General features: G+C 46.4%; 1 protein-coding gene across 1 annotated transcript; it reads left to right on the plus strand.

The window, feature by feature from the left end:
- On the plus strand, nucleotides 642–1,637 carry LOC8076739 (ESX-1 secretion-associated protein EspK). The gene has a single exon (XM_002437132.1). It carries the CDS (start codon nucleotides 642–644, stop codon nucleotides 1,635–1,637), a length of 996 nt encoding a protein of 331 aa, XP_002437177.1.

Below are 24,683 nucleotides of genomic sequence, written 5' to 3' on the forward strand. Positions count from 1 at the left end.
CCACTTCCATGTAGTGTTTCTTCAAAATACCACTCTAATTCAATGCTAGCTTCTAAAAAGACAACTTAGTCATACCATATCTAGGTACTTTGCACCTATGCCATCCGAGTACAAGCAATCGTTTTCTTTTACATAAGGTCTTGTTTAGTTCACTCCGAAAACCAAAAAATTTTTAAAATTTCCTATCACATCGAATCTTGCGGTACATGCATGAAGCTTTATATATAGACGAAAACAAAAACTAATTACACAGTTTGCTTGTAAATCGATAGACGAATCTTTTGATTCTAGTTAGTCTATAATTCAATAATATTTGCCACGAACAAACGAAAGTGCTACAGCATCGAGATCCGAAATCTTTTTGAACCAAACAAGGCCTAATTCTCCCACAATGCACCATAGTAAGAATGCATGTTTCTCCATAAATCAATACCCACAATGTATTGCATCTCTAAAACTCGACGTGCAAAGAGGACACTCCGGCAATCTACTCTGATCAAATTCGTAAATGGAATACTATTTATCAGAAATTTTTTATATTACTTTACAAGATGAAAAAGGGAGAAAGGGGGAAAAGAAAAAAAGAGAGAGAGTGAGCAATCCAAAAACTCACCTTCCATTTGTCCGTTTCCTGCGTGAGCATGTGCTCGAAGCGACCCCACCTCACTCTCCCCTCTTTAAATAACCCCCACTCCCCCTTCTTCCCCACCAGGCCACCACCACCACCACCACCGGCAGCAGCGCCTCTGCCGTCCCCGCTTCCTCTCCCACTCGCCGTCACCGAAACCCCACCCCACAGCCAGCCAACCGGATCAAGGCACGGCGGCGCGATGCTGGAGGAGGCGATCCCCGCGCTGCTGAGCGCGGTCCACGGGTGGTTCACCCCCGCCGTGCTCTTCGTCGTCCTCAACATCGTCATCGGCACCATCGCGGTCACCTCCAAGTCCGCCGCCGCCTCGGAGACCGGCGGAGACGAGGAGGGCGCGGCCGCGGGATGGGAGCCGCAGCACCGGCGCCTGGCCCGCGTGCCGTCCATGGCGTTCGAGCGCCTGAGGTCGTTCAACGGCCGCTTCGCCGCGGCTGCCGCGCCCGAGCCCGCCGAGGCAGGGGTGGCGGATGTGGATCTGGGGTACAAGCAGCCCCCCTTGGCGGCGGAGACGGAGAAGGAGGGTCCCGTCGTCGTCGAGCCTGGGCCCGAGCCCGAGCACGCGGCGCACATGGAGCGGAGCAGGTCGGAGTCGGCGGCGGCGGCGGCGGAACTGCCGCGGCTCCCGGCGCGCCTGCACAAGTCGGCGAGCGACAAGTCGGCGTTCGCGCACTTCGGCGCCGAGGAGGTGGAGGAGACCGTGCGCGCGGTGGAGGCGCGGCGCCCGGCCACGACGAGGGAGACCCGTGGCCGCCGGCGCTTCCCCGTGGCGGAGCCGGAGCCGGAGCCGGAGCCGCCGGCGTCCGAGTCCGAGGATGATGATGATGAGGAGGAGGCCGTCAGCGGCGGGGAGGTGGACGCGCGCGCGGACGACTTCATCAACCGGTTCCGCCACCAGCTGAAGCTGCAGCGCATCGACTCCTTCATCCGGCACAGGGAGACGGTCCGCCGCGGCCAGGCCCAAGCGGCGGCGGCGGCCCGGGGCGTGTAGCTAGCCGAGGGGAGCGAGATGCTGCTGCAAGAGTCTTGAGGTGAGGCCGTGACGAGAGGAGAGGTTGGAATGGATGAAGAGGGAGATGCAGAGAAGGCAGGCATGCTGGAGGATCGGTCGGGAGGGAAGGAAGGAGATGGTAATTCCTGCCGTCTGCTGGTAGCTTTGGTTGGTTTTCCCGTTTGCTGTGTTTCCCCTTCCTGGTGCGGCGAGCATCATGTCGTAGCTCTGCTCCATGCGCTTTTTTGGATACAAGAACCTTGCGCAATGTAGCATGCCATCACATCGCATCATACTTATATATATATATATATTCATAATATATGCGAATCGATAAATGGAAACCCGTAGCTGCAAATTATTATGGCTCTACTAGCATTGCTGCTTCATGTTTTTTTTTCGAGATTATTATGCTCATGTTTGATACAGTAGCAATCGATGACATGATCACAGTTTCTTTTTTAACGCCTGCTCTGTAGAAGAACACCAGGAATGCTGCCCTGCTCTGTCTGTCTCTGTGTCTCCGCGAATGGCCACTGTTCGATTGCCGTTTGAGCGCCACTAACTGTCGATTAAGATAAAGACACGGGGGGGCGATTACCGCCTAGCCTAGTCAGCAGGCATGAGCACAAGCTGATTGTGTGATCCCTTTGAGATTCCTCTAGAAACCTGTGTGATGGCTACGCATAGAGTACGGACGAAGCGCGCGCACCTCTCTATCGCCCCGCCGAGGGCATCGCATCGGCGGTCGCGGGAGGCCGTAGCGGCGGGCACGCGCTGGCATCTGGAGGTGTCCCCCTGCCCCTGCCCCGTCGCCGTGTCCGGTCCGGTCGCTTTCCGCCTTTGCCCCGTCGCCCTGCTGTTCTTTAATCGCCGTCGCCTCGGCACTCGGCGCGGCGCTCTCACATCACATGCCGCATTGCTCGGCTGCTGGTGACCGCTGAGTGGTGACACGGCACCACCTGCTCTGCTCTGCTCTGCCCGCTCGGTTACGCCCGTGGCCCGTATATAATAATCTGGCCGATCATCCTTGCCACCACCTCACCTCATGCCACGTTTGGTGCTGCTCGGCGCAGTAAAGTATTATTGTACTCCGGTTATTGGTGCTGTTCATCTTCAAAGTATAGGCCTGGATTGCAGTGCAGCCAACATGCATGCGTCGGTTTGGTTCATCTTCTCAATCCTCGCAACCCTATCATCATGCATATTCCACGCAGACATGAGAAAGAAGAGCAGGGCACAGTCACAGATATAATAGGCTACCTGTCCCTGCATGCATCTCCATCTCCAGCTCCCTGAACGACAAGCAGCTGTTTTGTTGCCTTGCCGGCGGACGCCGACGGGCGCCGGTGGGTGGTTCCTCTATCGCCTTTCGTGTCGCCGTGCGTGCGTGCGTTTGTTAGATGTGGACGCTCGGCTCATCTTTGTGTTTGCCCACTAATGTTGTGATGTATGTGCGGTGCACATGCGATTACGACCTGACCGCCTTCCGCATCGGATTCTCTTCGCCGGAACGAAATGGAACAAGACGAGGGTGGTTCTTTTTTTTTCCCTTTTCTTTTTGACTAGACATAGTAATAGACATGGTGCTTTTTTTTTTCTTGATAAAGTGGCGCTTTTTCATGACGACCTTTCTGTTTTGACCAAGTGAAATAAATATCAACGTACAACTCTCACTTGTGGTAACCACAAATGTACTGCAAGATTTTAATGTGTTGCTCGAGAACACAGGGACACACAGGTCGGCCAAAAAGAGCCCGCCATGCGATTGCAACCTGGAATTGGAGACGTTTACCGGCGGTGTATCTATGGGCCAACTGGCCAAGGAACTAAGGAAGTGGCTGGCAGGGAGTGGAGAGTGGAGGCAAGGAAGCAATCGAGCAAAGCATGGGCATGGCAGAGGACCGCGCCGGCCAATCCGGCGGCAGATGCCGATGGAAGGAGGGCACAAGGCACAGGGCAGGGTGGGGGTGGACAGCTGCACCAGTACAGCACGACGACATCCAATGCAAGAATGTCGGCAAGGAAACAACCAAAATATATACGAGCTGGGAGTTGAACACGAGCTATCAGAATCATTCTTTGACCGTAAAATCCTTCCGGCCTTTTCTCTCTTTTTTTTTTAAGCTTATCTGCCGCCAAAACTTTTCAGATTGCTTTCAGTTCATGATTCAAACAGGCCCTTTCAATTTATTACTCCTAGGTTCTTACCTTGTAAGGTTTACAAGGTATGCACGTGATTCAAATATTATAAGTCTTTGACCAACAATTTAGTACTATTATCCAAACTATTAAATGGGATAAAGGCTCAACCAACATAGCAAGGACTAAATATTTTTATATTGAGATAAAAACAAAAAAAACATATAGATATTTATATTGAGATAAAAACGAAAAAAAACATATAGATACTAATTGTCTAAATCCATAAAAAATATGAAATAAATAAATAAAGAATCCAACACGTATAGCGTAATTATAGAAACATACAATGGTATAGAATTCAATCGACGTTACAACTAGATTTTGCAATTGATACTAACAAGCAATGCAACCACATGGATATCTATGATATGAAATACTCAAAATATAATGCACAATAGCTATTTAAGTTGGACAGAAATGTCTTTTCACATCAGTGAAAATGATTGAAGCAATTAGGATCGTTGTAGCTCTTGCTCTAGCCTTACCAAGTCACTCTTCCCGTGTGATTGTGGCTAGACTGTTTTATATCACAACTGATGATGCGAAATGGAAACAACCAAATAGAGCATATGTCAATTCTAATTACCACGGCTCAAATCTGACAACTTTCATGATAACAACCTATGAGAAGAACAAATTTGTACAACTTATTATGACCAAATCATGAAAAGCATATTGGCTTTTAGGTATTTTACTTGCAATTGGTCTATTTGTTTCCCAGTGACCCAATGCACATGCATGACAGCTTACAATCAACACAATGGACACCATTCTTCTTTTTTTCTTCACAAGAAAATAATGAAAAGTGGAAACAAATATGATTATATCATAGTTGGCAGTAGTGCAGTAGAGTGGCATTGATAGTAGTTTTGAGATCAGCAAATTGCCAGTGATGTTTCTATGGTTTCTTTGGGAAAGCTTGAAACGTGATGGATGTTGAATTGTTGATATGTTCACATGACCGGCTAGCAGTTGGTTCAGGCCATAGAGGTTTCAACCGACATGAAAACTTTTGATAAATCTAACAATAATATATATAGGACAAAAAGTTCCAATATAATGCATAAGATCTTCCAACAAACTTTAAATGTAGACTTAGAGGATGACAAAGAAACTGATTTTAATGAAGAGTCAAGCTCTTCAGTAGGGTATTGAAGACTACCGTTTGATTTCATAAATATCCATATTTTTATATAAACTTAATCAAACTTTAAGAGTTTAACTAAAATTGAAATTATAATTATAATTATAATTGTGTTCTATTCCGAACCAAGGTATTAGTAGATACTAGTACTAGATTCCACATCATCATGGCCTCGCACCAAGGTTGGAGCCGATGTGTACAATGAAGTCCAAGATTCATCATTGTGCCTACTCTACTTCTGACTGGTTGCTGCTGTTCCATTTGTGGCTGGTTCGTCATTGGTGGCTTGGTGCTACGCAGCTGCAGCCTGCAAGCAGCAAGCACGGCCGAGCACACCCAATTGTCCTTGATCAGCGTATATATATATAATCTATCCCAGCCACAGAGTTATATATATATATATATATATATATATATATTCTCTGACGTTACCTGACATGTTCTTATGAGAGGGAGGAAACCAAACATTTCCCTTTTTTTTAAAAAAAGAATGGTTCTACGATAAGATCCTCTAAGTACATTGAAAGTGAATATAACAAATGTTTATGACCATATGGATCGGACCTTTTCATAATATGAACGCAGTCTTTTTAAAAACTTTTTTCAAAAGGCCAGATACGCCTTTTTTTTAGTTAGCTTGCTAATGCGCTGATGCAAAGCGGTCGTTGCCATCTCACTTTCAGGTCCTGACTTCACAAAGATTTTCATAGACTTTCAGGTCCTGAGTTCACAGAAAATATGCCATTCTACTAATAAGCGTGTTCGCTTGTCTAAAAAGTATGACTCAAAATATTGTTCACTGATTGTTATAAAAAAAATATTGCTAAACGAACAGGCTCGGATCTGCTGTAGCTGCAAAACGGCAAGCGGCTTCGGCAACCAATTAAATCACACTCTTATCTTAGCTAGTTCAGACTCGGAAACAAAGAAATGGTATATTTTTGAGTTATAATATGGGAAATGTTCCTGGAGCGCAACTATGATCAAATTAAGGGATCAGTTGGCTCGATGACAATCTTTTGGTGAAGGCACCACTTTACACGATTCTTCCTGGCTCACCGAAGAAATGAGAATGAGGCCAAAAAAAAAAAATCACATAAGTATACTCCTACTCTGTTTCTGGCAGCGTGAATAAACTACAAGCCCAGCTCGCCTAGAACCTTTTTAATTATTTTTCAAAGTTTGAATAGAGAGAGGTCATGCTCATCTCGTGACCGTGGTTTCTAATAAAACGAAAATGCCACGTCCTAAAATGAAAATGCCACATCCTATAAATCATTTTAAGGTCTTATTAGTTTACCTCAAAACCCAACAACTTTTCAAAATTCTCCGTCATATCGAATCTTATAATACATACATAGAATATTAAATATAGATAAAAAATAACTAATTGTATAGTTTATCTATAATTTGCGAGACAAATCTTTTGAGCATAGTTAGTTTATAGTTAAACAATAATTGCTAAATAAAAACAAAAATACTATAGTATCAAAAAAAACTTTTTACCTCGTAAACTAAGGTCTTGTTCAGTTCGCAAATTTTTTTTGGATTTCGATACTGTAGCACTTTCGTTTTTACTTGACAAACATTGTCCAATCATGGAGTAACTAGGCTTAAAAAATTCGTCTCGTGATTTTTACAGATTGTTGACACCGTTTTTTGGGCACGTGTCCAGGATGGCAGGATAAGGTGGCAGTATGCTGTTTACAAGATGAATTGCCGATGAGGATGGTTGCCGATGAAGGAGAGGTCGGATGTGACTAAGTCTGCAGGCAGTGATGTGTTTATGCCGATGGCTATAATTGGGGAGTCTGCCGATGACCATGGCAAGGAGTCTGCCGATGATACGGAGGAGGAGTCCGGAAACTGCTGATCGGTTTATAGAAGAATTTTAGTTCGTCACGGGAGATAGCTTTGTTATTTCCTTATTTATTTAAGTCGTTTTGTATACGGATTCCGTGTAATTTGGAATTCGAATTCTAGTCGTGTTTAGTTGTGGCTCTTTGAGCAGGGTATAAATATGAACCCTAGGGCCTTGTAATGAGATATCAATCAATCAATCAAACACACGTTTTTACTCATATTCCAGCATCTACTTTTCGACGACTTCGTCATACTTTTTCCCTTTTATTACGAGTTCTTAGGAATTCGTCGACTTAAGCTCGGCGCGTTCTCGAGTTCCGCGTGAGTACCTCTTAGCCGTGACATCCGGGCGCATCGCTGTTGTCAGGACTAAAGTATTCGAGTTATCACCTTTGCCGATAGTAAGGTCAAATCGGCTGGCACGCCTTAACGTTTGAATCGGGTATTAGCCCTTTGTGTTTGCAGATCAGTTTTGCATCAACACATCTTTTGGCACGCCCAGTGGGACCAGATTCAAGATCAAGATCAACATGTCGATCTCTGACTTTGATCAGGAGAACGTCATCCCCGTGACAGAAGCCAATCTCAAGGATGAGCAGAAACAAGCTTTTGCCCAAGCTATGGAGGAATACAGGTTGCAATGCTTGAAGACCTTCAGTATAAACAGGAGTGGCGAGGTGATCCAGAAGGATGCGCTGCCGACACCACGGCAGGTCACTTTCGAAGCCAATCCGGGCAAGCTTCAAGATATGGTTGACAGTGCTATCAACCGGGCTTTGATCAACCAAGCTGGCGTACTGTCTAATACGGTTTTCAATGCCGTAGCAAGAACTTTCAAGGAAGGACAAATCCCACCAGATTATGTGGGCCCCACTCATCATCAACCGACCGCACCAGAGGTTACGGCTCCATCGGCTGCTATGACCGCTGCGGGTTCACAATCTGCCGTCCCTCCAAGCACATTGGGAGCTACTGGCGCACAATCTGTGCCGATGACAACCAACCCACAGACTTCAAGTGGGCAGAATAAACTGACTACAGATATGTTGGCATCGGCAATGTCAGGGTTGACTCCTCCTCCCAACTGGTGGGGTTACGGTATGCCTCCAGAATTAACACCGGGTACATCACGGATAACTGACATGAGGGGCAAGACTCCTATGGCATCGGCGCCTCCCAATGCGCCGTGGAACCAGAGTCCTAGATATACCACGACTACTATTGCAAGGCCTCACACTGGGAATCCTCAAGATTCAATGTCCCAGATGCCTAATGCATCGGCAGATTCAATGCTGATGCAACAGAGGTCTATGGCCCAGTCGGGGTATGTCAATTCAATGATGATACCCAATTACCAATCATCGGCAGCGCCTATGCCGATGAACGCTAATAATGGATGGCTCGGACAGCAAGTCTTTCCACAATCGCCCCAACAGAGTTACCAGGCTACAGGGTTCCCGCAAGGACAGATCTATCCCGGATTCCAAAGTCAGGGGATCTCCAGCCAGCCAATGAATATCGGACAGCAACTCGAGGGGCAGCAAATTGGTGGACAGCAGTTTGGTGGTCCGCAGATTGGAAGTCAGATGATCAACCCAATGTTCCGTGCAGATCATGCCCCAAACAGACACGTGGAGGCTCGCCACCAGGCACCAGATCCGCAGCCGCCTCATCGGCAGGATGCCGATGCATATTGGGCCGATAAGATCGCCGAAGTAATGAGGGAACAATTTGGGATAAAACCCAAAGTCAACACTTACTCTTATCGGACACCGTATCCTCCCGCATATGATTTGATCCCGCTTCCATATCGGTACAAAGTACCAGACTTTACCAAGTTTTCCGGGCAAGACGACACGTCAACCATGGTGCATGTCAACAGATTCATCATCCAATGCGGAGAAGCTGGTAACAGGGACGAATTGAGGGTTCGTCTATTTTCATCGTCATTGTCTGGATCGGCCTTTACCTGGTTCATATCATTACCTCCTAATTCAGTGATTACTTGGGCCGATCTGGAGAAACAATTCCACAAGTACTTCTTTTCTGGAGTTCATGAGAAGAAGATCACCGATTTGGTCAAATTGAGACAACGCAATGATGAATCGGTTGAAGGTTTTGTGCAGAGGATACGGGAAGTCAAAAATAAATGCTATAGTCTGGTTCTGGATGGTCGGCAGCTAGCCGATTTGGCTTTCCAGGGTTTGTTGCCACACATCAGAGATAAGTATGCCTCTCAGGAGTTTGAAAGCTTAAGTCATTTGGTGCAGAGGATTTCTGATCAAGACCTCAAGCCTTTCGAGCCCAAAAGAGCATGGAACAAGAAGGTATCATTTGTTGATGAGGCAACAAGCTCAGATTCTGACGAGGAACCAGTCATCGGCTTGGCAGAGTGGGTAAAGAACAAGAAGCCGATGTCTTGCCCTTTTGGGCAGAAGGAACCAGAGAAGTTCGCTTTTGACACCGCTAAAGCCGATAAAATATTTGATTTTCTACTTCAGGAGGGTCAGATCAAGCTGTCTCCCAATCACGTGATCCCATCGGCAGAGGAGTTGAAGAGGATGAAATATTGCAAGTGGCATAATGCAACTTCTCATGGCACCAATGAATGCAAAGTTTTCAGACAGCAGCTGCAATCGGCCATAGAGTCTGGGAGAATTAAATTTGACAGTTCCAAGACTCAGAAGCCGATGAAGATAGACCAACATCCTTTCCCGTCAAACATGTTGGATGCAAAGGGGAAGGTCAAGGTTTTAACATCGGAAGCAGCTGAGAAAAGTGCATCGGTAGATCCTCAGCATCAGGTTACTACTGCCGATGCAAAAGGTAAAGGTTTGGTCCAGGAAGGAACCAATTCAGGTAGGCCTCCTCGGTCTAGCATCGTTATAACTCATAGAAGGCCTTGAGAGAACTGGCAGCAACGGGAAGATCGATATCGGCGCCAGCAAGAAGATTATCGACGGGAGGAAGAAAGATGCCGACAGGAGTGGAATCGGCATAGAGATCATTGAAACTGTCCGTTCTTCATCCATTGTTGGGAGGAAAATATTAAGCTTCCCACTGTCAGAGACTGCCCTGAGTGCAATGGTTATGATCGGTACGACAGGACTGATCGGCGTTATCATGACGACAATCGGCGATTTAATGGGCCGATCAGAGGAAGAGCATCAGTTCATGATCGGCTAGGGGGCAGGCTCAGTGTGCACGATAGGCTTGGTGATCGTGTCCAATATTTTCCCAGGAACCAGGAAGAGCTGAAGAGATGGCTAATGCGCGGGTTCCTGATGAGTTCATATTTTGCAGGGATGCCAACACGCATCGGGTGGAGTCAAGAGAGAATCCACGCCCAGCAGCAAGGCAAAAGCCACTCCCTCCATGGTGTCCTGAAGGATTAACCAAGACACAGAAGAGGAGATTGCAACGAGAAAGGCAAGAGGAGTTAAGCAAGGGCGAGGACTCTGGAAGTCAGCAGCCATCAGACACTAAGAGGGAAGGTCCATCGGCAGGAGTTAACATAGTCTTTGTGTTGCCGATGGAGTTTCTTGCACCATCCAGTGATGATGAGTTGGAATTTTCCGATCAGATAGCTTAGCTGGCTCTGGATCCCATGACAGCTATCTTTGAGAAACCTGCCGATGATGAAAGGCAGCATCTCAAAGCTCTGTTCGTCAAAGGAAGGGTTGATGGGCAGCCAATGACCAAGATCCTAGTTGATGGTGGCGCTGCTATTAATATTATGCCCTATGCAGTATATCGGAAGCTTGGGAAAGGGGATCAGGATTTGACCAAGACCGATATGATGCTCAAAGACTTTGAAGGAAACGTGTCTCCAGTCAAGGGGGCAATATGTGTGGAGTTGACCATCGGCAGCAAAACCTTGCCGACAACTTTCTTCGTGATCAGTGGAAAGGGTGCTTACAACTTATTGTTGGGAAGAGATTGGATTCATGCCAATTGTTGCATCCCATCTACGATGCACCAATGCTTGGTTCAGTGGGTAGGTGACAAGATTGAGATTGTCCCGGGAGATTCTTCTTACGTCATTGCGTCGGCAGAAGCGGATACCTATGAGAGGACTAGGTGCATTTCAGGAGAAGTCTGGGAGAAAGATTTTCTCAAGGTTGCCGATTACGAGATTCCACCGATCCAAGCAGTCGGTTCTGACGAAGGTTTTTAATGGATAGGTTCGCCGATGATGGAAAATTAGGCCAGGGATTCACATCGGCCGATGATTTGGTAGAAGTAGATATAGGTAGTGGTGATAAGCCTAGACCTACTTTTATTAGTGCTAAATTAGATCCTGGGTGTAAGCAACAATTAACTAATTTGTTAAAGGAATATAAAGATTGCTTTGCTTGGGATTATACTGAGATGCCTGGTTTAGACCGATCAATTGTTGAACATCGGTTACCCATCAAGTCTGGATTTCGGCCACATCAGCAACCAGCTCGCCGATGTAATCCTAACATTCTACCTGATATTAAGGCCGAAATCACCAAACTCATTGAAGCTAAGTTTATTCGGCAGTGTCGGTATGCCGAATGGATTTCCAATGTTGTTCCGGTTTACAAGAAAAACGGGAAGCTTCGGGTGTGCATTGATTTCAGGAATCTCAATAAAGCTACGCCGATGGATGGATACCCAATGCCTGTTGCCGATCTGCTGGTTGACGCTGCGGCTGATCATCGGAGCATTAGCTTTATGGATGGTAATGCAGGATATAATCAAATATTCATGGTAGAGGAAGATATTCCAAAAACCGCATTCAGGTGTCCTGGTCATGTTGGGCTATTTGAATGGATAGTCATGACCTTTGGGTTGAAGAATGCTGGTGCTACTTATCAAAGGGCCATGAATTTTATATTTCATGAGTTCATCGGCAAGCTGGTAGAGATCTATATTGATGATGTGGTGGTTAAGTCTGAGGATTTCTCAAAGCATCTTACCGACTTACGAAAAGTGTTAGAGTGCACAAGGAAACATGGATTGAAGATGAATCCCAACAAGTGTGCATTTGGTGTATCGGCAGGGCAGTTTCTTGGTTTCATGGTACATCAAAGGGGTATTGAAATTAGTCGAAGATCTATTGATGCCATCAATAAGATAGTGGCCCCTACTAACAAGACTGAGCTCCAGTCCTTGATCGGCAAGGTAAATTTTATCAGGAGATTTATATCTAATCTGTCTGGTAAGATTCGTGCTTTCAGTCCTCTTCTTAAATTGAAAGCCGATCAAGAATTTATTTGGGGAGAAGAACAACAGTTGGCTCTGGATGAAATCAAGAAATATTTAATGAATCCTCCAATTCTAGTTCCACCTCAGCAAGGAAAGCCCTTCAGATTGTATTTGTCTACCGATGGGATAGTTATCGGTTTGGCTTTAATTCAAGAATTTGAAGGGAAAGAGCGTGTAATTTATTACTTAAGCAGGAGGTTGATTGATGCTGAAACTAGGTATTCGGCCATTGAGAAACTATGCTTATGCTTGTTTTTTTCATGTATCAAATTGAGGCATTACCTGCTATCGGCCGAATGCACTGTTGTTTGCAAAGATGACGTGGTCCGGTACATGCTATCCATGCCGATTATGAGTGGCAGGATCGGTAAATGGATTCTAGCGCTGTCGGAGTTCGATCTGCGTTACGAATCGGCTAAGGCAGTCAAAGGGCAGATTATGGCCGATTTTGTGACTCAGCATTGTGGTGTAATAGAAGCCTTGGAAATTGTACCCTGGTCGCTTTTCTTTGATGGATCTATATGTGACCGGGGGGCAGGAATCGGCATTGTATTAGTTTCCCCTAAGGGGAGGAAGTATGAATTTTCCTTGCCGATTGTTGCTACATCAACAAATAATCAGGCTGAATATCAGGCTCTGATTAAGGGATTGGAGTTATTAAGAGAAGTTCGTGCTGATGCTGTTGAAGTCTTCGGAGATTCTATGTTGGTTATAAATCAATTGACCGGGAGTTATGAATGCCGAAGTGAGGTTCTCATAACTTATTTCGAGAAAAGCATGCGACTGTTGAAGGAATTCAAAGATTTCCAATTAGAGCATATTCCTCGATTGCATAATGAAGAGGCCAATCGGTTAGCTCAGCATGCTTCGGGATATCAGCCTATGATTAATGCAATATCGGTGATCGGTGCCGATGATTGGAGGAAGGAAATTATTGATTATCTAAAAGATCCATCTAAGAAAGTTGAAAGACGAGTTCGGTTTCAAGCAACCAAATATGTGCTCCTCGAAGATGAATTGTATTATCGAACTATTGATGGAATTCTTCTCCAATGCTTAGGTGATGATGAAGCTAGAAGTTTGATGGGAGAAATCCATGAAGGAGTGTGTGGAGCACATCAGTCAGCTTTTAAGATGAAGTGGATGATTCGAAGGAATGGATATTTTTGGCCGACCATACTTGAGGATTGCTTTAAATATTTCAAGGGGTGTCAAAGTTGTCAAAAGTTTGGTAATATTCAAAGAGCACCCGCATCGGCTATGAATCCTATCATAAAGCCTTGGCCGTTCCGGGGATGGGCTATCGATCTGATTGGCCAGATTTATCCACCATCTAGTAAGGGGCATAAGTTTATTTAGGTTGCCACTGATTATTTCACTAAATGGGTTGAAGCTATTCCTTTGAAGAAGGTCACCTCGGCCAATATGATTGATTTTGTGAAGGAGCACATTATTTACCGATTTGGGATTCCTCAGACAATTACTACCGATCAAGGCACTATGTTCACATCGGGGGAGTTTGATGAATTCACAATCGGTATGGGGATTAAAGTGTTGAATTCTTCTCCTTATTATGCTCAAGCCAATGGGCAGGCCGAGGCATCTAACAAAGGAATTATCAAGCTTATTAAACGAAAGATTGAAGAAAATCCTAAGCGGTGGCATACATTGTTAAATGAAGCACTGTGGTCTTATCGGATGGCTTGTCATGGATCAACCAAGGTGCCACCCTATCAATTGGTGTATGGACATGATGCAGTGTTGCCTTGGGAGATTAAGGCTAGATCCAGGCGATTATCTTTTCAAGATCAGTTAACTGCCTATGATTATGCCACTTTGATGACCGATGAGTTGGATGATCTAGCAGGGCATCGGTTAAAAGCTTTAATGAGTATAGAAGAAAATAAGAAGAGAGTTGCTAGATGGTATGATAAGAAGGTGAAGACTAAGGAGTTTGCCGATGGGGATTTGGTATGGAAATTAATTTTGCCAGTCGGGACTAAAAGTTCGAAGTTTGGAAAGTGGTCTCCTAATTGGGAAGGTCCTTATCGGATAAGTCGATCGGCTCCTGGTAATGCCTATATTCTAGAAACTCTCGAAGGAGTTGAATTTCCCAGAGCATTAAATGGCAAATATTTAAAGAAGTACTACCCTAGCATATGGGTCGATGCATAAAAGTTTAAATGCCGATAACACTCCTATCGGCTGGACTAAAGTGTATCTAGGGATGGACTTAATGTTTCAAAAGATGCCGATAACAGTCCTATCGGCTAGACTAAGACATTAAGAAAGCAGAAATGCAGAAGAGCAAAGGCGTGTTGCCGATGAGAGCTTCAAATGTTCAGCAGCGCTTGGATTGCCGATATGGCGCGCAGCCGGATCTGATTGGCTGTTTCTATCTCTTTGGTATCATCATCGGCAGAACCTTCTATCGGCTTCAGCTTCTTCTTCAACTGCAGCGCTTTGCGACCGTGGGCATTTCGTTCTTGCTCGAGTTGCTTGATGGTCTCCGGCAGTTGGCTCTCTTCTTGCTGGGCCTGAGACAGAGCATCCTCTACTTGCTCTGTCTCAGGCCAGCAGGGCTTCTCTTTTTGCCGATAGATCAGAGACTTTCTGCTTCAATGCATCACCTGAGGACTTTAAGGTGCCGATGTTCTTGTGCTTCTCATCGGCTAAGAGTTTTTCTTTCATCATCTCCTCAGAAAGCTGGATTTGAGCAGCTCTATCGGCAAGGCGCCGAGTGGCTCTCTGGTACTGCAGCTGGCGGCTTTCTAGATGTGCAGCCTGGAAGAGGGTTTCTTCAGCATCGGCAGGAATTTGGCCTCTAAGGGTCTTGAACAGGGCCTTGGCTGGATCAGAATCATTGACCAGTTGAGCTGTGTCTTGGTGAAGTATGGCCGATAGTTCTTCCAGCTTAGCCCTGGTTTCTACCGATACAGTCCCAACTGCACGAGAGGAGCTTGCTTCCTCACCTTCTTCTTCGGAGATATCAATGGCGAACACTACAAAAAATTTGGGCTTGCATGACAAGGGCCAAATGTCATGTTAGGTAAGAAATATGTCATAAAAAAAAGTTTATGACGAAAACCTGGTGTCATACGTGTCGTCACAAAACGACCGTCACATAATGTACCTCGTGACGGTTTGTTATGCAACCGTCACAAAATGTGCAGAGCTTTTGTGACGGTACACAATTGTCGTCACATATTGTTACTTTTTGCGACGCGAGGTTTCGTCATATATTGATCAGTCAACTCGTCACGTAATATTGAAGTCGTCACATATTGTATGTTAGGGGGCATACGTGGTGGTCTTTTGGTGACGAAATTGAATCGTCATGTATAATTTTTTGGATTTTGTGACAGACGCCTTTTGTCACATTTTGTTTGTTTGGTTTCTACATTGGAAGGCATTTTGTGTCGAATTTGAGTGTCATGAAAATTCTGCTAATTTATGACAACATGGCACCCTAGCTTAGTGACGACAGACTGTTTTGGTCATTCATCACATTTGATAGCATCATGCAGGCATGTACATATATTTCAGTCAGGCTCACTGACCATCATCACATATGAAACCATCATCCAGAAGATTCATTCACATAAGCCAAGACATCATCCAGAAGATTTATTCACATAAGCCAAGACATCATCCAGAAGATTCACATCACAAGACATATATAATAAGATAGAATTCACACAAACCAACTTAGTTGCACACACATAGTTTGATGTCCACAAGACACTGGTTCCACTTGTTCCAACACTAGTTCTACATCAACCACATAGTTCCAAGTTCCAAACCTTAGGTTCCAACATAGAAACAATTCTAAATAACTTCGAGCCACAACAAGTTCTAGCAAAGGAAGCATAAGCTTAGGCAAAGGCCTCATCCTCAAAAACTTCATTGAGCCTACCTCAATTTTTCTGAAGTTTCAGGAGAGCTCTCAGCATTGCATTAGTCTCATCAAACTGTGTATGCATCCCCTTGACTTCCTCTTGGGTCTGACGTAGCAAAGCCTGGTTTTCTGCAAGTGCAGCCTGCTGAGCTTGCAGCTGTGCCTGCAGCTCTTCTTGCTTCCTCTCAGCTTCCTCTCTTTCAGCTTGTAATCTTGCATCAAACTGAGCTTGCATGCGTGCTTGTACTGCTGCGACTGAGGACCGGCCATTCTTGGACTGCTTTGGGACACCAATGTTAGGAAGAAAGGTGGAGGACCGGCTGATCTGGCTCAGATTTTCATCCACAATTTTGGTGGGAGACTTTTCTGGATCTCCTTCTTCTAGCTCTCTTTCCTTCTCTGCCACCATTCGTTCCTAAATAAAATGAAGGCAGTTAATATTTAGGCCATACAAAAGGTTTGTTCAAGATATGTACTTCAGAGTAGATGTGTCCAATCACTATTTAACTCACATAAACTTGATTGGCAAGTGGAGTACGACCCTTTTGGGAACTAGTCATACATTCCCCAAAGAAATCAACAGCATCAGGTTCCATGTTATTGTACTTGGGCCTCTGCACATATCAGTTTGGAACATCAGGTTTGCCTCACTAACATCTAACATGTGAGTAACAGTTCCAAATAGGAGCCAATCAGGTTTGACTCGCTAAGGCAACTAGGATGGCCTTACTCACATTTCACATTTCAGTGCAACAAGTAATTGATGGCACATAATGTCTTATAATTGGTGTAGGCTGAAAGCAATTGTTTTCGTACCAGACTGTATCGATGAGCAATGTAGGACCTAGATCCAGTCCTCTGGTGCAGCTGCACTTGGCTTCGGTTTGCTTTATTCTTAGCAGATTTCTCCTGCACGTCAAGTGAAATACAAAGTTCTCATTCACATGACCAGTTTGATTGCTGATTAATGAAAGAAGAAATGCAGAGTATAGACCTGATTGTTGGGGTCACACCAGTACTCTACTAGATTGATCCATTCATCTGGCTTCATTTTTGGTGGAGGTCCTTTGGCGATCAACTGTTCCATTGTGAGTGACTCGTCAAAGTACTTCCTTTTCAGATTGTACCTCGTCTGCCTTACTCCCTTCTTAACGATGTCAGTGCATGCATCTTTGCTTGGTCCTTCGTTTTTAACATCGACATCCAACCTTGACTGCAACCACACAAATAATTTATTAGAAACACTTTGTACAAGGTAGTAGAGGCAGTAATGCAAGAAACTAATTAAGGTGAAGTAGTTGTCTCACCGCCACTTTATCAAGCACGTTTTGAACTTTGGCCTTCCCTGCCTCATTGTCATACTTCTTCCAAGAAGTGTAGATAGGTAGGCTATCCCTAAGGGCAACACCAGTTTCTGATGCTAGCTTGGCTGCTTGTAGTGGGACATCTGGTCTTTTCTTTCCTTCAGCAACTTGGATAGGTAGTCTGTTCCCTCTCTTGATCAATTTCTCCAAGCCATGACCCATGGTTTGCTTGCGGACCTCCTTTCGGGGTGCTGCATTGTGAAATAATAAGCAATACGGGTAGTTAGAGCAGCAACAAATGTACATAATGCATGGAGAAAGAAAGCTTTGAAATGTGTGCACCTGGAACTAACTCACCATAAACTAAGTCATCATCAGGTTGTGCTTCAATATGTAAATTAGGGTAGTTAGAACAGCAACTAATGTAGATATTGGATGGAGAAAAGAAAGCTTGGAAGTGAGTGTACCTTGAACTAAGTCCTCATCCGGTTCTACATCATTTGTATGACCCTCTGAATTTGCAGCTTCCAAAAGGTCAGCTGACTCATTGATGTCATTGCTCTGCCTAGAGCTCCTTGCACCTGGAGAGGTCTCTGCACGAAGTGATTGGTTACCACTAGTTGTGGTAGCAAGGTCATGAGTCGTTGTAGGAGTCGGTGTTGGGACTGATTGGTTAGCACTAGTTGTGTTGGCAGGCACTGACTGGTTAGCACTAGTTGTGGTAGGAGGAGGCACTCTAGGAAGGAAATAAAAAGGGTTTGCACCTGGTGTAGACCTAGCTGCAGTAAGCTTGGTGTATTTAGTAGGAGAAGGCTGTGTGTTTGGAAGAGGCGCAGACAAGGCTGGACTTGTGGTGTTGGGAGTAGTAGGCAATGTGAGAGTAGTTTCTGTGGTCTGGCTACCAGTGGTAGCTTGGTTTCCTTGTAGTTGGGTGGCACTAGCAACGGCTTTACGTTTAGGGCTGGGTTTTGAAATATTCTTAGGAGGCAATGGTTGTCTTTGCTTGGGCGGTGGACGGCCTCCAGGTGATGGCATAGCTGCACTTTGCCTAGTGATTCTTATTGGTGTACGCGGTGGCTGCTGGGCCATTGATGCCCCCTTTTGCGCCTTCTGCTTTGGGCGCGCTCCTGGAACCATCACTCCAACCTGTCAAGAGTAACATGCAGCTTATTAAATAAGGATCAAGTGTGAAGTACATTAGTAGAGTACAATGCAGTACTTGTTTCAAATAGACAAAATAGATACTTGTTAATTGGCATTGCAATTCATCTCACCTGAGTATGGACCTCATTAGTGAGGTCATCATCATAGTCATCATCGCTGTCAGATTGGTTATCAATGTCAGATGTTGGATCATACTCATTGTCATTGTCAGATGATGGTTTGTCAGAAACTACCCTCTTTGCTTTGCCCTTTTCCTTTATTGAAATATCATCTCTAACTTGTTGAGATAAAACAGCAATACCCAAAGACTTAAAAACATCCTGAACACGCTTAACATTTGCATCCCTTTGCTGCTCATAATTTGTTTTTCCCATTTCTGGTATTACTTAGTAGGAGGAAATGAAGAAAGTGCAGAAACTGGTTTCAGTTTATGTAAAGGAGTTCATGAAAAAGGGGAGGCACATAATTAGCAATGCAGTAAATAAACTTGCCCTGCAGAATTGATATAGCTGGCTAAGAAGATAGGTACAATCACAAAACAAACTGCTGCTTCATCTACAGCTATGAGAATCAGTGCAGACACAAACTGGCATCAGTGCATACACAAACTGCCAGACAAATTGTAATTGTTTAACCAGCAAACAAATTCTCTCCCTCTCTCTCTATACTACTGTTTCTCCTCCTTGTATGACGACGAAATGAACCGCTAGCAATTGGATCTAGCGATGCAATTGGATCCAGCAAGTAGAGTAAGCAGTGTATGACATACCTTGGACGGAGGAGCACTTGGTTGGCGTTGGAGTAGGCGAGGTGTCCGAGGTCGGCGGCGAGGCGCACGCACACGGTGGAGGGGCAGGTGGCCAGCAAGCGCGTCACGAGCTCGGGGAGGTACGAGGATGCCGGTGGCGTGACCTCCTAGCTCCGTTGAGGTGGTGGAAGTCGTCGTCGCCTCTAAGATGCGTGGAGGTACGAGGATGCCGGCGGCGTGACCTCCTAGCTCTGTCGAGGTGGTGGAAGTCGTCGTCGCCTCTAAGATGCGATGCGGTGATGGGCGGTGCTGCGTCGTTGCGTTGCGGCGGAGGGTGGGGCGGCGAGGCAGCGGCGCGTTGCGGCGAGGCGGCGTGAGGGGAGGAGTGGAAGATTGGGGATTTTTCCCCTTTCTCCGACCGAGCAAGAGGATAAGGCGAGGGCGTTTCGGATGGCTTGAGCGGGAGTCGCGTAGGGTCCCACTTGTCGGCGACTGGCGAGTGCGCGGGGGCGGAGTGGAAAATTTGGGCCTGACGAGTGGGCCTGCTGTGTCGGTGTCACATCGCTAGCTGGGCCGATGCTGGTTCTGGCGCAGCGGGTCCACTTGTCAAAGACCCATTTGTTTGTATTTGGACTTGAGATGATAATTTGGTGAAGTAAACAAATCCAAATGGGAAAAATGTCTAAAAGAAAGTTGTAGATATCATTGAGATGTACATTTTTGGTATTGGATATTTTTCGATTTGGAATTTTCTTAAGGTTTGAAATTTGAATTCGAAAGAAATTCAAAGTTTGACCAAATTTTTGGGGTACTAAAAAGTCTCAAATTAAAAAGTGATGAACACAAATATTGCACATCTCATGAAAATGTACACCTTTTGTTTTGGTCGCGTGTCCATCCGACCAAGTGTCAATAACTTTGTTCACGGAAATCATATATGTCACTAGTAGTTCATGAAAACTATAAGGAATAGTGTGAAATTTGTGAACTACTTTACGAACACTTTGTCATATGGGAAAATGGCCAAAATAAGAAATGTTGGTCTTCATGAGTAGAACAATTCTTGTGTTGATGACTTTTTTGCTTGAAGTCATTTTCAGTGTGAAATTTTGGTTACAAGTTGTATGTTTTTTAAAATTCAACATTTCACTTGTTCAAACTTTATACAATTTGATAATCGGCAAAATGAACACAACAGTTTGATAGATCATGATTTTAGAAAAATTTAGGAAAAAAAAGCATCGAATTTAGAGGTAGTATGTAGGAGAAAAACCTGTTACAACATTTGATCCTGGATTTAAAAAATAAATGTGTGAGCAATTGACATGGTGCATGACAGGCTGATGAACATGCGGGCCCACATGTCATTGTAGCATAAACATCATGCGGGCCCACATGTCATATGTCTTTGGGGTACTTCACTTAGCCTCCTACTGGCTAAGTGTCGCTGGTCTCCCTGGTTTGCTCGGGCACCGAGGCCCTTCCACGCCGGCGACGAGCACCTGCAGCATGCCGGCGACGAGCATCCAGGTTGCCTCCTCCTCTTGTGAGCATCCTCAGCGCACCTCCTGCCGCACCCGCCCATGTCCTGCCTCTCCCGCCCCTCTCCCCTGCAGCATCGCCGGCGACGAGCACCGGCAGCGATGCCGTCTCTCCCCTGACCTGCAGCTCCCGCCCCTACCCTGACCTGGATCTGCCGCCCCTCTCCCCTGTCCTCCAGCAGCCGCCCCTCCTCCCCAAAGCATCAGCCACGGCACCAAAGCACCCCCTCATCCCCTGTTCTCCAGCACCCGACGAGGCTCACCGGCCACCAGATCAGCTCAGCACCAAAGCACCCCCTCCTCCCCAAGCATCAGCCACGACAAGGTCTTGAGCTGAGAGGCTCACTAAAAAAAGGTGAGAAAAACTTGTAACATGAATTTTGCAGTGTCTTTACTTAGTTGAGTGAATTAAAATGGATTTGTAATTGCTTGTTTTGCATCTAATGTAATCAGGGCGACATGGACAGAAGTTGGATTTACAACAGTGAGCTTTTTTCGCCAGCCTTTTTGGCCGGTGTGGACCAATTCATGGATCATGTCCGGTGCAAATATAGTGCAGATGAAAAGATCAAATGCCCATGCCGAAAATGCTTGAACCACAAAGAGTACTACCAAGATGATGTACAAGAGCATATCGAACTCAATGGTATGTCTAGGTGCTATACTAGGTGGATTCACCATGGAGAGGATGAAGGACAAGCTGAAGATGATAGGGAACTCGATGGTGGTCCTGAAAATATGTCATGGGAAGGAAATGAGCAGGCACCCTTTGAGGAGGAAGAAGGACAAGATGAAGATGTCATAGATGATAGTGCACGGGGAGTTCCGGGGCTAATTCAAGATTTGCACGCTGCAGCAAGCCGAGGCTTTGGTGGTAACTTGTATAAAGAAATCATGGAAGAGGCAAAGCGTGAACTTTATCCAGGTTGCACCGAGGTGTCGGTGTTTTTCCCCCGGGGGGTCACACCAACGAGTAAATTTGTATGCGTGCTCCCTTTTCCGGATGGTGATGCAAGAAGACACAGAGATTTATCCTGGTTCGGGCAAGAGAAGGCCCTACGTCCAGCGGGGGGAGAGAGTTTGTATTATCTTGCACCTAAGTGCTTGTACAGGGGCGAATACAAGCGTGGTATGAAGTGTGGAGCTTTACTACGTATGAGCGTGGTCTTTTGCTGTGTTCTCTTCTATTCCTGAGTCCCTCCTTTTATAGTTCCAAGGAAGGGCCTAGGGTACATGTGTAGGTGTAGGAATGGGAGTCGATAGCAGCGTGGAGCGCCGACCTACTCGAGGTTTCCGTACCGGCATGCCCTCGAGCCGTCCCGTCTTAATAGCCTGGTGATGATCACGCGTGCCCCTGCATTCTGCTCTGCGCGCCGCCTTGGATTGGTTCGGCGGGTGCACGCTTATAAGGCCCGGCGGCAAATCCGGCGGAGCGGTTACGGCGTGGTCATTTGACGCCCGACTCGTCCCCAGGAAGGAGCCTGGTGAGGTCGAGGGTCGGACGCCGCACGAGGTGTCGATATCTGGAGCGCTGACCTTGGGTGTCTCGAGGGGGTCCCGATTAGACGTTCCATCCTTGTTTCCCGTGTCCTGGCACGCCCTGGGCCGTTCGGTGGGAAGGCTGCAAAAAGAACGATGGGACGGAAGCCTCCCGTGGCCCATGTGTTAGGTGGGGAAGCGTCAGGTGCATTAAATGCTCCGACCCGCGTGCGCGCGTCAGGCGGCGAGCAGTGTCCTTGCGCTCGACGCCCCTTGGTTCGCTCGAGCCTGCTTCCGTATTCGACGGCAGTTGCTGCTCGAGCCCTGGCCGACTCGCTCGACGGTATTTCCGTCTTCGAGGCTGCGACCGTCGATGGTCGCCCGTGTGTACGGATGGTTTCGTTGTACGCATTGGTGAGGGTACCCCTTGTTGGTACCCTCGACACGAGGAGTCTAGGCTATCTTTCATTATTAAGTTGCTACATATAAAAGTTTACAATCGGATAACAACATCTGGGTTTGATGCATTCCTTGAGTTGATTTCTACAAGTTTGAAGAATGTGCCTGGGCTTCCTAAGTCCTATAATGAATTGAAATCTCTCCTTCAGAAGCTTGGTTTTGGTTATGTTTGCATTGATGTGTGCAAGTATGATTGTGCCTTGTTTTGGAAGGACAATGAAAATGCTGATCATTGCCCAGTTTGTGGCTTCACAAGATGGAAAGTGAAAAAGGAGGGCAGAAAGAGAGTTCCTCACAAGGTCCTCCGCTACTTTCCAATAATCCCACGCCTTCAAAGGCTTTTCATGTCAAAGCAGCGGGCACAGTATGCAAGATGGCACAAGGCAAAGAGGGTAGCAGTTGACAATGAAATGAGACATCCTGCTGATGGAGAAGCTTGGAAAGATTTTGATGACACTTTCAAATCCTTTGCAGATGATCCTCGCAGTTTGAGGTTAGCCATTGCTACTGATGGATTTAACCCTTATGGTCAGATGAGCAATTCATATAGCATTTGGCCAGTGATAGTGGCACCATATAATTTTCCACCATGGATGTGTATGGACCAATCCAATTATATGCTTGCTCTACTTATTCCAGGAAAAAAATCACCCGGCAAAGATTTCCATGTGTTCATGCAGCCTTTGATGGAAGACATGGTTACTCTTTGGGAAGGTGTGAAAACTTATGATGCATATGAAAACAAAGAGTTTAGCCTCCGTGCAGCGATTCTATGGGGAATCAATGACTACCCAGCATTGGGAACCATGTCAGGCAGAACCACTAAGGGTTACTTTGCATGTGTGCATTGTGATGAGAATCCATGCTCAGAATGTCTAAGAAACAAGATTGGTTTCATAGGCCATAGACGTTTCCTCCCAAGTGATCATGTATGGAGGAAAAACAAATCCTTCAATGGCCACCATGAAAAGAGGGAGCCACCAAGGAAATTTAGTGCAGACGAGGTTATGGAAAGATTGGATGAAATTCACTACATTCCAGGCAAGAATCCTAATAAGCCAAAATCAAGAAAAAGACGGCGTAATGAGGATGAACCGGTACTCTCGATAGAGCGAGCGTCTTCCACCCCAGTTTGAGTTCCTAGCGGGTGGTCCAAGTGAGAACCTGTGCCCCTTTCGAGGGAGTCAGCTGTAGCCCGGAGGCGTCCTCATAAAGCAGGGTCGACGTGGTCGGGGATACCGGTCTCGTTCGATAGAGTCCAGCGGCTCGGTGCCTCCCTTCGGGGGGATTCCTCTCGACTGTCTCAACCCTACCTTGGACATCGCCAGCGAGTCTTCGAGGCGGGCCTCGATTTTCGACCACTCGCTGGGGATCCCTGACTCTTGGTGCTCGAGATCGGCTGTCGAACCCTTTCGACGGGCCAGCCATCGACCTCTCGAGACTATCGTGGGCGCATACCTTGGCTTACGAAGTAAGGAAGCTGCCATGCCGGTTCGTCTTTCTGCCCGTTGGGCGCACCTTTTGAGGTAAGTGACGTCGCGACACTGTATCGGCGGGGAATTCGGAGCGTCCGGCCTGTGAGGAGAGAAAGGACCGTCAGACGGCGCATTTATGGGGGGAGTTACCTTATTTCTCGGATCTGTCCGTTGGCGGACTGCTGCCTATAAGTACGTCGTGGCGTCGCCGCCGTTCCTCTCCCTTCCGCCTTCTCACTCTTATTCCTTTGCTGCCTTTGCTTTCTCGCCGTCTCACGCGCACACGCCTCCTCTAGCTGTAGTTAACCCACCGTCCCTTCAGCCGAGATGCCTGTAAACACTCGTCGCCGCCGATGACTGGCGCCCGTCGTCGATGACGGAGCGCCGGCTGTTAGAGCTTGAGAAGGAGGGACTGCTGCGCCGCCGCACCTCGCTGTCGTCGCCAGAGTGGATCGCGCCGCCGGCGAGTCACAGGGGGCCTCAGCCGCCCGAGGGCTACGTGGTGTCGTTCGCCAAGTTCCACCGCCACGG

The sequence above is a fragment of the Sorghum bicolor genome, chromosome 10 (genome assembly GCF_000003195.3).
Source record: "Sorghum bicolor cultivar BTx623 chromosome 10, Sorghum_bicolor_NCBIv3, whole genome shotgun sequence".
In the NCBI taxonomy this organism is placed as follows: domain Eukaryota; kingdom Viridiplantae; phylum Streptophyta; class Magnoliopsida; order Poales; family Poaceae; genus Sorghum; species Sorghum bicolor.